At 44.9% G+C, this 12,282-nt stretch overlaps 1 protein-coding gene across 1 annotated transcript in view; it reads right to left on the bottom strand.

The window, feature by feature from the left end:
• Positions 1-12,282, bottom strand: part of gbf1 (golgi brefeldin A resistant guanine nucleotide exchange factor 1) — an 82,647-nt gene that overhangs the window by 35,823 nt on the left and 34,542 nt on the right. Inside the window, exons 4-7 of the mRNA XM_071901906.2 lie at positions 9,576-9,707; positions 3,781-3,899; positions 3,149-3,257; positions 2,377-2,437 (exon numbers count right to left, since the gene is read on the bottom strand). Of these exons, the coding sequence (XP_071758007.2) occupies positions 2,377-2,437; positions 3,149-3,257; positions 3,781-3,899; positions 9,576-9,707 (421 nt within the window). The remainder of the gene's footprint in view (positions 1-2,376; positions 2,438-3,148; positions 3,258-3,780; positions 3,900-9,575; positions 9,708-12,282) is intronic.

The raw sequence follows: 12,282 nt of genomic DNA, 5'->3' as shown, positions 1-12,282 counted from the left end.
AAAAATCTACTTACATACAGCATGCATTGGAAAATGATTTGGGGAAATAGGTGTTTAGAACAGAATATGTAAAAGCTTTCATGAACTGGCTAGGTTGTGTTGTAGAAATTGTCAATAGAGAGTAGCAAAACAGATATTCATTTGTGTGAAAATGTTGCCAATTATCACTTTAATGTCAAGTTATAAAACTCCATCAAGGGCAAAAACAATATTTTTACAACTACACCAAACCTAAAATGTGATTATATGGGCAAAAGCAAAATGTTGGAATCTTTCTTGTCAACTGTAATCATGTTTTTCTTTTGAAGATTTTACAGAAAGTACAGAAGAGAGAGGTGTAATGCATTTTCCTAACCCAAAAAACAGACAGCACAAAGAGAAAACAATACATGTGGGGTCCAAAGCTGCCAGAGGCAATATCACAGTGGGAACCTCTACATCTTCAACCTGAGCCGCAAATAAACTTCTCCGAGGCTTGATAAGATGAGCGCTGCTGGCCTGTGATTGTGTGTGTGTGTGTGTGTGTGTGTGAGAGCCACTGGGTTTCTGTGGACTCTTAGGCTTTGCTGGAAAATGAGATGTCACCGCCAGTCACGCACACACACACACAAACAGAAAAAACGGCAGGCCCCCCCCCCCGACATTAACTCCGCGTTAATAGAGTGTTGTCTTGCTAGCGCGATTATTGGATGATCTGTGGGTCCAACAGATTAACATGCCTAATACTTTCAGCAGGCAATCTAAGCCTCCTTCTGAGGAGTCCAGGAGAGCTGCTGCTCATTATTCTCTGATGGAGAGGGGGGGGTGGGAGTGTGTGTGTGTGTGGGGGAACCCACTCACATCTCTATTATCTAGGGGCCGTGGACAAGTGGGGGGCTGGGGTTGGACATGAACAAAATGAGATGTGGGGTGTGTATGTGTGTGTGGGAGCAGTATCAGAAGCGCGTTGTAAAAATGCCATACTAAATATACATCTCCTGCTCGTGGGCAGGGATGCCTTCATTTATGATGGTGGCTGCCGTGCTTTTCTATTTCCATGTTCGCGCAGTAAAATCACGTCAGGGGATACGATAACAAGGTGCCACGCGATAGTCCTGACAATAATTTAAAAAAACGGGGCTGAGAATGCTTTGAGGGGAGCGTCGGACGAATGGGCGATAAGCTCGGCAAAAATCAACACCGGACTCCGCCAGAGGAGAAGATAACCCGGCGCTTTGTGACAAATCCTGCATCAAATAGCCTCGACCGAGACGCGCGCGCCGAGGAGAGAGGGGAGGCGAATCGCGCCGTAACTTTATTTTGAGCTCTGTTTGTTCTCGCAGGCGTGCGCTCCCTCACATTCAGATGAGGAGACGACGTCGTCTCTTTTGTGGCTGATTTTCCCCCCCGATCGCTTCTGTCTGGGATTGCTGGCCATGCTAATTCTGCGAGTGCGTGTATGTGTGTGTGTGTGTGTGTGTGTGTGTGCGTGCGTGCGTGCGCTTCTCAGTATTTACGGGGCTTGGAGCTACGCTAGTCGGAGCAGAGACCGTCTTCATCTATATGCAGATCATACGGTCTGGAGCTCAATTGGCTCATCCCCTTGTCTGTGGCTGAATGTGACTGGCACTCTGATGCAACTGGGGGGGTGGGGGGTGGGGGGTGGGGGGGGGGTGATGGAGAGAGAGAGAGAGGGCTTCTTATGCTAAATGCCAACAGGAAATCATGTTATGGCATTAGCGAATCGGTGGCCCGTTGACCCCGCGCACGGTGCAAAATGAAATTCATGAGATTCGAGGGGAGTAATGATGCGTTGGGAGGCAGACTTGTGCAGAAAAACCTGGGAAATCCGCAATCCATAGGCGGTGGGAGGAGTGCAACGGCAGTCCGGTCCGCTCCACTGCCGCGGTGAGACTGGACTTGAACCCCGGACTAAGGTTTGGGGCTTCTGCGCTTTCCCTTTCGTCTACTTTTTGTTATCAAGTGGAAAAGAAAGGCCAGCTTTGAAGCAGCGTCCGCGCCTCTCTAGTCCCGTGACAGGAGAAGTGCGAGTTTTAATTAGACTAAACGGTTCTCCAAACAAAAGCAGTCCCTAAACGAGCGGGGGGACTTTAATAAATCAAAATAAACTCGGCGTTAGCACGGTAAGCTGTAGCCTAACACCTTCCCCCCTCCCAGTGGATTCTGGGTAGCATACTCTTCCCTACAGAGCCGTCTGAATCCGATCTACTAAGTGAAGGTTACATCTTGAGTTATTATTCTAGGTGAATGAGTGTAAACTAGACTGTAAACTTTTCTCCTAGAAAGTGCGCAGTAGAGGGGATTAAGCTGCGACTGGACACATACCTACCTTACCCCTAACACCTTTCTCCATCCATCCCCGCCCCATTCACTTACCTGGAGAACAGTAGCTGCACCATGTCGACCAGTGTGTGTTCGGCCGATTTCCTCAGGAGCTCTGCACAGGGAGAGAGAGAGAGAGAGAGAGAGGTGCCGTTAAAGCCAAACGGAAAGGAATATAGACTGAGGGGAGGGAGAGAGAGACAGAGAGACAGAGAGAGAGAGAGTCCCTGTGTTCGGCCAGGCTTAGAGGGGAATCTTATTAGGACGCAGCTAAGAGAGCAGAGTCTGGGGGAGTGTGTGAGCTGGGGGTTGGAGAGTAGTAGGGTTTTGACCAACCTGACTCCGACAGACAAAAATCCAGTACTGACATTCAATATCATTCAAAAGGTATTTGTATTTCCCTCACAGGATAATTCATGCAAACATCTCATTAGAATCGGTTCAAGTTAAGGGTTTCCCATAGAAAACAAGTGTATTGCTGACCAATTACGCAATAAATATGTGATCAAACAAATTGCATCATATCCATCATATCATAGGTGGATGACACTGACTGGACTAGATCTGATTTTTAATAAAAGGCCGATACATAAACATATCGGATTAACCCTAGATAGTAGCGGTCTTTACAAACTGTTCAGTGTTATGGGATACCCCAAGGCTGTGAGTATAAATACAAACCACGGGACCTGCTTACATATGCTGTATGAGCCGATGTGATTGGAACTTAAAATGAAACAAACACAGCTTATGCGTCCTCCTGGCAGAGAGCAGCGGATCAGGAACAGTGTATGGCCGAATTCCCGGGAGAGTAAGCGAGACTCACCGCTAAGGCGCATCTCGAAGCAGATCCGGAAGCAGGACTGCATGATCTCGCAGACGGACTCGTTGGTCAGGTGGGCTCCGACCGGCGTCAGCAGCAGAGTCCTCAGGACCTGAAACAGAGGGCGATCCACGGCTGAACAAATATCCACGGGGACATGACTTCATCAATGGAGTTAATGCATGCAAGTATCTGAGATCAAAGGAAATTCATATTATTCACATTATTATCAAGCGAACTGCTTTCACAGCTACATCATTTTCATGCATTTTTTTTCCCAGTATAGACGAAAACTGCAAAAAAGGACTCCAGGACTTTTATTCGATACCACTTTTGTTTTAAGTCAGTAATAAGGATTCATTCATAACAAAAGAAAAATTAGCATTGATCAGTAGATTTCAAGTGCCTAACTGTCAAGTTTGATTCACAGTGTTAGTTTAGTAGTGATCTTTAATTTGCTTCAGTGTTCTGACCAACGACAGTGTTTTTGTTTGGAGTTTTTACACCTTGGTGTGATTGTCAGCTTATCATGTTTGCATATCCTAGATAATTATGTCTGAAATTTGCTGTATTCAGTAGACCAAACAACCCATGATACATATAGTTACTACTTATATATAGTTATCATGCTGTACCTGTAGGATTTTCATAAGGACCACTTCATCACTGGCAGGGTCCGTTCCCACGAATCTGGCATGTGTGACGGCGTCGGCCATGTTCTCGATGGCCTCGGCCGCTGCCTCATGGTTAGCATCTGCAAAAGGACAAAGAATGAGTGATGCTTTGGGTGAGTATTCTCAAAAGGAACTTTAATGTTGGACTTTCATGTCTATTTTCCAAAATAGACATGGGACATTCTTGTTGTACCAAGGATTTTTCATTTTGAGCCATCCAGAAATGTAACATATATAACTAGGCAACAGTAAACATTTTGTCCCCCGCAAATGACACAACCCCCCTCACTGCCAATCAGTAACAAGTACGTCACTTTGTTTTGACCTGTAACAATCAGTGTAATTCAGAAAAGATGCATCACTTCCCCAAGCTTCATCAAAATCCAATAAGTGGGGATAAGAAAACGAATGAACATTAGGACACCGATCCATAGTCCTCCCCCAGTTTCATCATGAGGGACAAAAAAGCAAATTGTTTCACCGTTTCTAGAATATGATACAAGCAGTGCATAACTGCATTATTTAGTGTGACATAATATATTGAGACTCTGCGATAATGATCAATGTTGGTAAAGTAATCTTCAGAATTCAGAAATATGTCCTAATGCCAAACGCATACACACACACACACACACACACAACTAAACAAATCTGGCATGGTTCATCCAGAATGTCCTTCAAAGCCTGGGATCTAATCACCAGATGTGGCCTTTTGTGGAGGAGAGGCTGGGACAAATTGGCTGTCAGGGCAACAGGAGCCAGTGTTTTTGAAACCTGAGCGGGGCCGGGGCCCAGATATCTGCCTGGAGCCGGCCTGTTTTCCTTTCCCATCGCCTTTAGGAGCGGCAATTCATTAACTAATAAGCACGAGGGGAAGGGGGGGGGGGGGGGGGGGGGGTGTTTCCAGGTGAAGCTGCGATGCGGTCGTACATTCCAGGCAAAAAAAAGAAAAGTCAATAGGTGTTTGGTGTTTGGGAAGGATGGGCAGCTGAGGGTCTAAGGCGAAACCTTTCCTTAAGCATCTGATTATTAGCCAAATGATGCGGGGCTGAGTATCTTTTCAGCAAACTGTTTAATTAAATGCCTGCGAGTGAGAAAGTTCAGTAAGGGCTGGCCTGAGGACAGTGCGTGGTTAATGGCCGCGGACCGGTCTAGGCGCGGTCCGAAGGCCACTGAAACCGAGTAATGCCAGCGTCCCTCCAGAGGCGAGGGCGACAACAAGCGTGGAAGTCGCGCTGAAAACATCCAGCGTCGGCGCACGGAAACCAGAGCCACGGGGGGAATCCGGCAGAATGTCAGAAGTGATATAAAACACTAATCCTCCTCTTGGCACGGAGTCTATACGAGCGGCGTCCAAAGGAGGGGAGCCATTGTTAAAATAACATTGAGGGAAAAGAGAGCGGCTCAGTGTTTGTGTGTGTGTGTGTGTGTGTGTGCGCCTGAGGGTATGGTGTGCAAAGTCAATGGGGGGTTGAACCAGCTGTCACATGAAGCAGTTTAAGTATATCAAACTCTGGTCACAAAATCAAAGAAGTGGCATGAGTGAGAGAGCGAGCAGAGAGGAGAGAGTGGGGATTTTTTTTTTTTAAGTGAGCCACACACAAAAAGCTCTCAAGCTCCACTCTCCACAAGGGCCAATACATCTTTAGAAACCAAACAAAGGGACTGCTGCTTTTTTCCCTGGTCAGGGGAGAAAATTTCGTTTGTTCACCTGTTCGTCTCCTGAATAGCACAAGATCAACTTACACCAACTAGGCTGCCCTGCTCTAAAGTTTAGCTACACAGTCAGCGCTATAGGAAATGCATGTAATGTAATGTAATCACACATTGATTTTCTGTTGATGTTTCTGTAGGTGGCGCTCTTTTGTTTGTCTGTTCAGCCATGGCGGCTATCGCTGCTCATGCTAACTACCCAGTTCTTCTTCTTCTGTTTATTCCAAACAAATTGGAAACGTAAAACACATCACTTCCTGTGCGGCAGAGGATTTTTCCCAGGAAAGAGCTACCAGAGAGCGGCTGTTTAGAAGAAGCAACTGGATATAGGTTGGATCACAATTGTGTTCGAGAGAGGAGATTTATTTGTATGAAAAAGACAGATTAGTAGCAAAAAACAAAAAATAGCCATTGATTTCTTTTTTCTAACCCAATGTATTCAACCCTAAAAATCCTAAACAGGCTACTGCTGTACTTGGAGCTCATCTCTTCTGGCAGTGGCTATGGCTTAAGCCTCCGCTGAGCCGTGCTGTGAGCCCTGCGAGGGTTAGCGACCATGTGGCTGCTCGCAGCACAGCGAAGGGGGCTTTGCTGACTCGGCTGGGCAGGAAAGAGAGAGGGAAGACTAGGGAAGGAGTGGGGAAAAAAAAGAAGAAGAAGACAGAGGAGAGAGATCTGGATATCTGTCAGTAGTGGGGGGGCTTAGGTTAGCGCTCCCTCCATGCCAGTAGACCTCAGGCCACAGATTGAGAGGAATTAGCTTGCACTAAATGAAACGGCTGAGCGAGGGCGTGTGTGTGTGTGTGTGTGTGTGTGTGTGTGTGTGTGTGTGTGTGAGAGAGAGAGAGAGGGATTTCCCTTCCCTATCACTTCGTCCCCAGACCCGTAGACAGACCAAAAAAACAAAGTGAACATGTCGGGTAACAAGGGGGAAAGTGTTTGGGGTGACACGCTGAAGGGGGGGGATCGTATTCTGCGACACACACACACACACACACACACTCATTCCAAATCAGTAGGCCTAGAGAGAGAGTGCAGGTCTGTAATGGATGGGGGGGAGAGAGGGAACTGCAGTGTTTGCAAAGAACAGACATGTTGCAGAAGAAGACACAGACATAATTTGACATGATTATTTAAGGATTTCCTCAAGTAGCTCTTATTACTTCTAAGTGATCGAACAATAATATAGTAATAGTACTATAAAGTAGTAGCATAATTCAGCATTTTCTATTATCCAAATGCATCCTGTAAAGTTTCTAAAGCCATCTGCCTAACTAGAGGGGGAAAACAAAGAATTCAATTTAAAAATACATTAGTACACGCAGCAAAAATGCCTAATCAAATCTGAATTCAGAAATGTAAAACCTAGTCGTGAAAAATGTATTCTGTTATTATTTTACAGCTGTTAGACTTTAGTGTTTCTTGACAGCCAGGAGATGGCAGTACTTGACAGGACCAGTGATGCAGCACTTTGTCAGTATCATCCATTTACTACTGTGGAGTTTTAACCCCAACATCCACTCCACTGTCCTGCAGTCAGCACAGTCTATTTCATAACGCCCAACTCTTCAAAACAACGCACAATGTAGGCATGTACATTAATAATTTCACCTGCTGACAACAAGAATGTTGCATTTATTGGGGAATAATGTCAATAATGAGGGAATTGACTTTCGGTGTCAATATGTTTGGGATTATTTTCACTTTGAATCCTTTTACGCAGAATAAATTAAACCGAATAAACGTCACTAATGAATTAATCTAAAATATATTAATAAACGGTGGCATTATTCACATTTAACTAGACTTCCGTTAGGACTTCTTGCAAATGAAACTAACTACTAAAACCTCAGTATTTTCCAGTAGCGCACTCCTATGGGACGGGTTTTTCCTGTCCTGAAAATGAACTTGACATGACCCCCTGACTTGCTTTGGCTGTGGGGACGTAACCTTGATGTAAGGAAGTAAGAAAAATTAAACATGTTCCGACTGGACTAGCGGCTTTTAAAAAGGCAGCAGAGTTCAAAACGCCTTAATACGATGTCAGAAGAAGAGGCAAATATTCATACAGAATAATAAGAATAATAACATTCAACAGTCCAAAAGTCTTTTTTTCCCCATCAGTGTACAAAGTGAAGCCACTGATGTGCCTGAAATCATAAGGATGCAAATTTTACCTTCTCAAAAACAAAAGTCAGAAATTTCTGGTAGAATATAATTTAACATTTAAATGAAGGACAGTGGATTTAAATCATTTAGGAGTATCTGTGAACATCTAACATCTTACACACAATTTCATTTTAGCGATTCATGGGAAAATACGCGTCTTTAGCCTCCTGCGGGAGCTCTTGACACATTCTTCAGATCGAGTTTCAATACTCCTTGAACTCGCCTTCAATATCGCCGGCTCACTTGTGACCCCCCCCCCCCCCACACACACACACACACACACACACACCCCTAACCAGATGCTAAGTAAAGCACGGAGAGGCGAGTGTGTTAACAGGCTGGCTGAAGACTTGACGGCGTTTGAGGAAACAAAAAAGCCAAATAGAGACGCGATCGGGTTCATATCGCTGTCGTATTTCCTCGTAAAGTCTGCCGTATGGGTGGGTGGGGGGTGGGGTGGAGGGGGGAGTGAGAGCCGTTGTCTTCTTGAGGGCCGCATCGCCATGGTTACGCATCCCCTTTGAACGGGACCGCTGATGAGATGCTGCTGCTAGTAGTGGTGGTGGATGGGGTCGGGGGTAGGGAGGGGGGGATGGCGGGGTAGTGGGGGGGGGGGGGGGGGGGGGGGGATTAAGGAAGCTGGCGTCAGGTCTGGAGTGACAGACAGATGCACTGGGAGTCGGGGAGTGATTTGTGAGGTGATCTGTGCAGATAGTGTGTGTGTGTGTGTGTGTTCGCCCAGACAGACAGTCCTTTTTAACAAACAGGTATTCTGAGGCACTGAAGGATCAGCGGAGAAAGCATCGACTGCTGTTGGTATTCGCTCCGAATGCGCGACAAAAATCCACCTCAGATACTCTCACGCCGTTAGATATCATCAATATGTGATGTTCAATAAATTCAACGAGTTCTTTACTGATGAAGCGTAATTAACCTTTTTGGTGTATCCACTTTCCCTCAACCTGCCTCGTCTACTTCTACTTCAGTTAGTGATTTCCTACATTTCCCAGAACGACTTTCGCCAATTACTCAAGATGCAAGATGTCTTGTGGCTGCATTGCATTCTGGTCTATTGAGGCTACTGTCGGGGGAGAAATTGGTCTCTCTGCTTCTTCTATGCTGGATTTCTCCCTGTATGATTTTTGAAAGTGGTGCAAAATGGTGAGTCTAGAAATGCAAGGTACACCACCAATAGCGGGTTGTTGTTTTTTTTACAGTGTTTCAGGGTGGATTTTTCCTGTAATCTTACCACGGTTATTATTTAGTTTAGCGATGGCTGCAGCTGTTTTGACAGCGATGTAACATTATTTACTCAACCATCCGGCTATTTAGACTAACATCTGGTGATGCATGCTCATTTCACACTTTTAAAAAACAACTGGCGGACGCTGGGCCATATTTCCATGATGAGGCTGGTGAGGACAGGCTGTGCTGTTTGTACGCCAAAACAAGTCAGCTTACGCATCAATGATGAGAATAGACCATTCCTGGCATTCCTGGAGTGAGCTGATGATGAGCAACACCGGGAGACAGGGCTAGCACACATTAGTCACAGTGGAAAACTCGGTGACCTTTATAGGGGACCAAGATGATACATGAGCTTTTTCAATCGATTTCACCTTTCCGGTGCCCTAAGTTCAGATCTAAGAAGCTACTTGTATGCTACTTCTTAAAATTTAATTTCCATGAATATATGTGTATATAAAGTCCCATTTATGATGATAATAATGAGAATAAAGTAATCCACCCACTGTCATGTAGGGTGTGCTTCATTCTGATACATAAATGTGTGGTTCTCAATGTACTTTTCTTCAATCCACGTTTATCTGAGGAATAAACGAGCCGAAATATTTGCAGAGGTTGGGTTTTCTTACCTATAAGGCCGTAGGAGAGGAACTTGTTGACAGAGGTAAGGGCGAGGCCTGTGATTGGTCCGGTGGTGTCCTCGGAGCGCACCACTTCCAAGAAGGGCCTCAGGAAAACGTTGGGTTCGACATCGGGCAGCTCTGAGGAGGGAGAGAGAGAGAGAGGGAGAGAGGAGGGTCAGTCCTAGAAACATTGGACAGGAGTCTTTTGTTAAATATGAGATATCAGCCAATCACTGTCGTCTGATATCTGATATCTGCTAGATATGATACAATTTGACTAAGGAAAGGAGTATTTGTAATTTTTTTTAATTTCTTGGCATGGTCAAATTTAAAGATACTGAATATCGGTGCAAAATATCAACTATCATCAGCGTCAATCTTAAAATATCAGTATCAGCCTTCAAAAACCCATGTCATCGCTGCTCATGCCAACTACCCAGTTCTTCTTCTATTGATTCCAAACCGCTGCTGCAGCTGGAAACGCATCACTTCCTGTGAGCCAGAGGACTTTTCTCAGGAAAGAGCTACCAGTGTTGAGAACAGATTGAATCATTATTGTGTTTGGTCAATCGGCCACAGAGAGTAACAAAACTACTGACAATTATTTATATGAAAATCTTGCAGATTATTATTTTAACAAACTAATAAACTAAACTAATAAACTAACAAACTATCTTATATTTTAGATTCTTGAAGAGCTTGAATATGATTCTCTCTCTTTAAACAATTCTATGCTTCAATGCTATGCTATTATGCTTTCGCCGCTCCACTGAAAATCCGGCTATATTACATTCAAATTTCCTTAAAACCCCTTTCTATCTCCACTTATCATAGAAGCGTTTTTTTGCAAATCCGCACCATGTGTGGTGTCCCTCCGACGGCCTCGGCCTCAAACTTTGTTGTGCACACAAACAAGCCGGGGACAGAGTGGTCAACAGTGCAGCGTGGAGTTTAATATACTTTCCCCCCGCGCTCTATAAAGGTCTGTGTAAACACCGCCGGTGCCCTCGGGGGACCAGATCAATGGGGAATTAACGTCGCAGGAGGTTGTAACCTTCTCTGCTGCTGCTGCTGCACAAGAGATGGAAACATGGAGGGGAAGGGGAAAGGAGGGGGGTATGAGAGTCAAAGAGAGCAGAAGAGAAAGAGGGGAAGAGAAAGAAAGAAAGACAAGTAGGGGGAGCATGCACGCAATAAAACGAGAGTGCATTCAAACGGCGCCTCTTATTCACCTTGGCAGTCTGCGGCGTCTTATTACGACTCAATTTCCAAAAGCTCTTCTTTAAGGCGGCGATGTAGGATGTGGGATTTCACATTAATGAAAGGGGCCAGAGTGGCCCGGGCTAGAGAGGGCGCTAGCTGTTCGGCGGGGTCACGGCGACTACATTAAAACAACGCTAAAATCCCACCGTGACGACTTCACCGACAAGAGCCCTCGTGTGTTTATGTGATGCCGAGTGTGAGAATGACAAAGGATGTTCCCGTCGGCGGAGGGATGAGTGGCGACGAAGAGCACTGAAGTGCCAACCACTGACTTAAGCGTGAAGGCAGATCTAGAAGTGAGCTTACTAAGGTTAGACCCACACACTGCCTGATATTCGGCGTTGTCCACCTCTGACATTGAAGTTCCTCTCTGACCACAGCTAATGAATATGTTTTTAATAGTATTATTTTAGATGACAGGATAAAGAAATCACATCTTTCAACAGTCTGTAAAACCAAAACCATCTCACCCTGCCTTAAAGAGCTGCTAACCCACCGAAAAGACTTTCATTAGTATGGCTTTTAATGGAGAGTTTTAGTGTCCCACGATGGTCTAAATAACTGGTTCTCAACCTTTTTCATATCCAGGACCCCTAATTTAGTCCACAATAGAGCCACGGACCCCCATTTGATGAGATTTTGTCTCTCTGACCCAAATCTGAGAATATTTGTATAGTTAGATATGATTTTGTCCGGAATTCCAAGACTATCTGTATTGTTATGATCAAAATAGTCATTCTTCTACATTCTCTAATTGTGTTAACTTTAAAATTAAATAATACTGAAGTTTAACAATTCAACAATTTGCAGGGGACCCCCTGGAACCCGCTCAAGGACCCTTGGTGGTCCCCGGACCCCACGTTGAGAAACACTGGTCTAAATGCTGTTTCTGAGGTTAAAATTCTAGGGGAAAGACCGAATACTTTTGGTCAAAGAGAATGGTCCAATTGAAAGATACTGAATATGAATATAAAACATTGGCTATGAGCAGCTTCAATGGAAAAATATTGGTATTGGCCTTCAGAAAACATATTGGTCATGCCTTCATTGTGCTTTTTCTACTTGATAGCAATTTAAACAGAAAAAAAACATTTTCCCAAATCATCAACAATGATTCCTTTTTTGGGGGGAAATGAACGGTCAAATTCACGATATTTAATAGCAACAAAATATCAGCTATCGGCAGCTCAAACCAGAAATATTGGTATGAGCCTTCAAAAATCCATATGAGTCAAATCCTAGAGCTCACTGAACACAGCTGTAGAGCGAGATGCACACCAGATCTTCCCCTGTAATCAGTTCACAGAGCAAGGGAGCTTCGCTGGGCATCTCGCTATGGGAAACCACCTTAGGCCAATCCGCCCTGCCTTCGGTAGTCTCCCTCCCTCTCTGGAGAATTGAGGGAGCGAGGGGGTCAGGAGGGGCGGCAAAAATAGAAAACAGGTAAAAC

Source organism: Centroberyx gerrardi, chromosome 15 (genome assembly GCF_048128805.1).
Source record: "Centroberyx gerrardi isolate f3 chromosome 15, fCenGer3.hap1.cur.20231027, whole genome shotgun sequence".
Lineage (NCBI taxonomy): Eukaryota > Metazoa > Chordata > Actinopteri > Beryciformes > Berycidae > Centroberyx > Centroberyx gerrardi.
The sequence above is the reverse complement of the archived record's forward strand: the minus strand, read 5'-3'. Positions and strand labels throughout refer to the sequence as shown.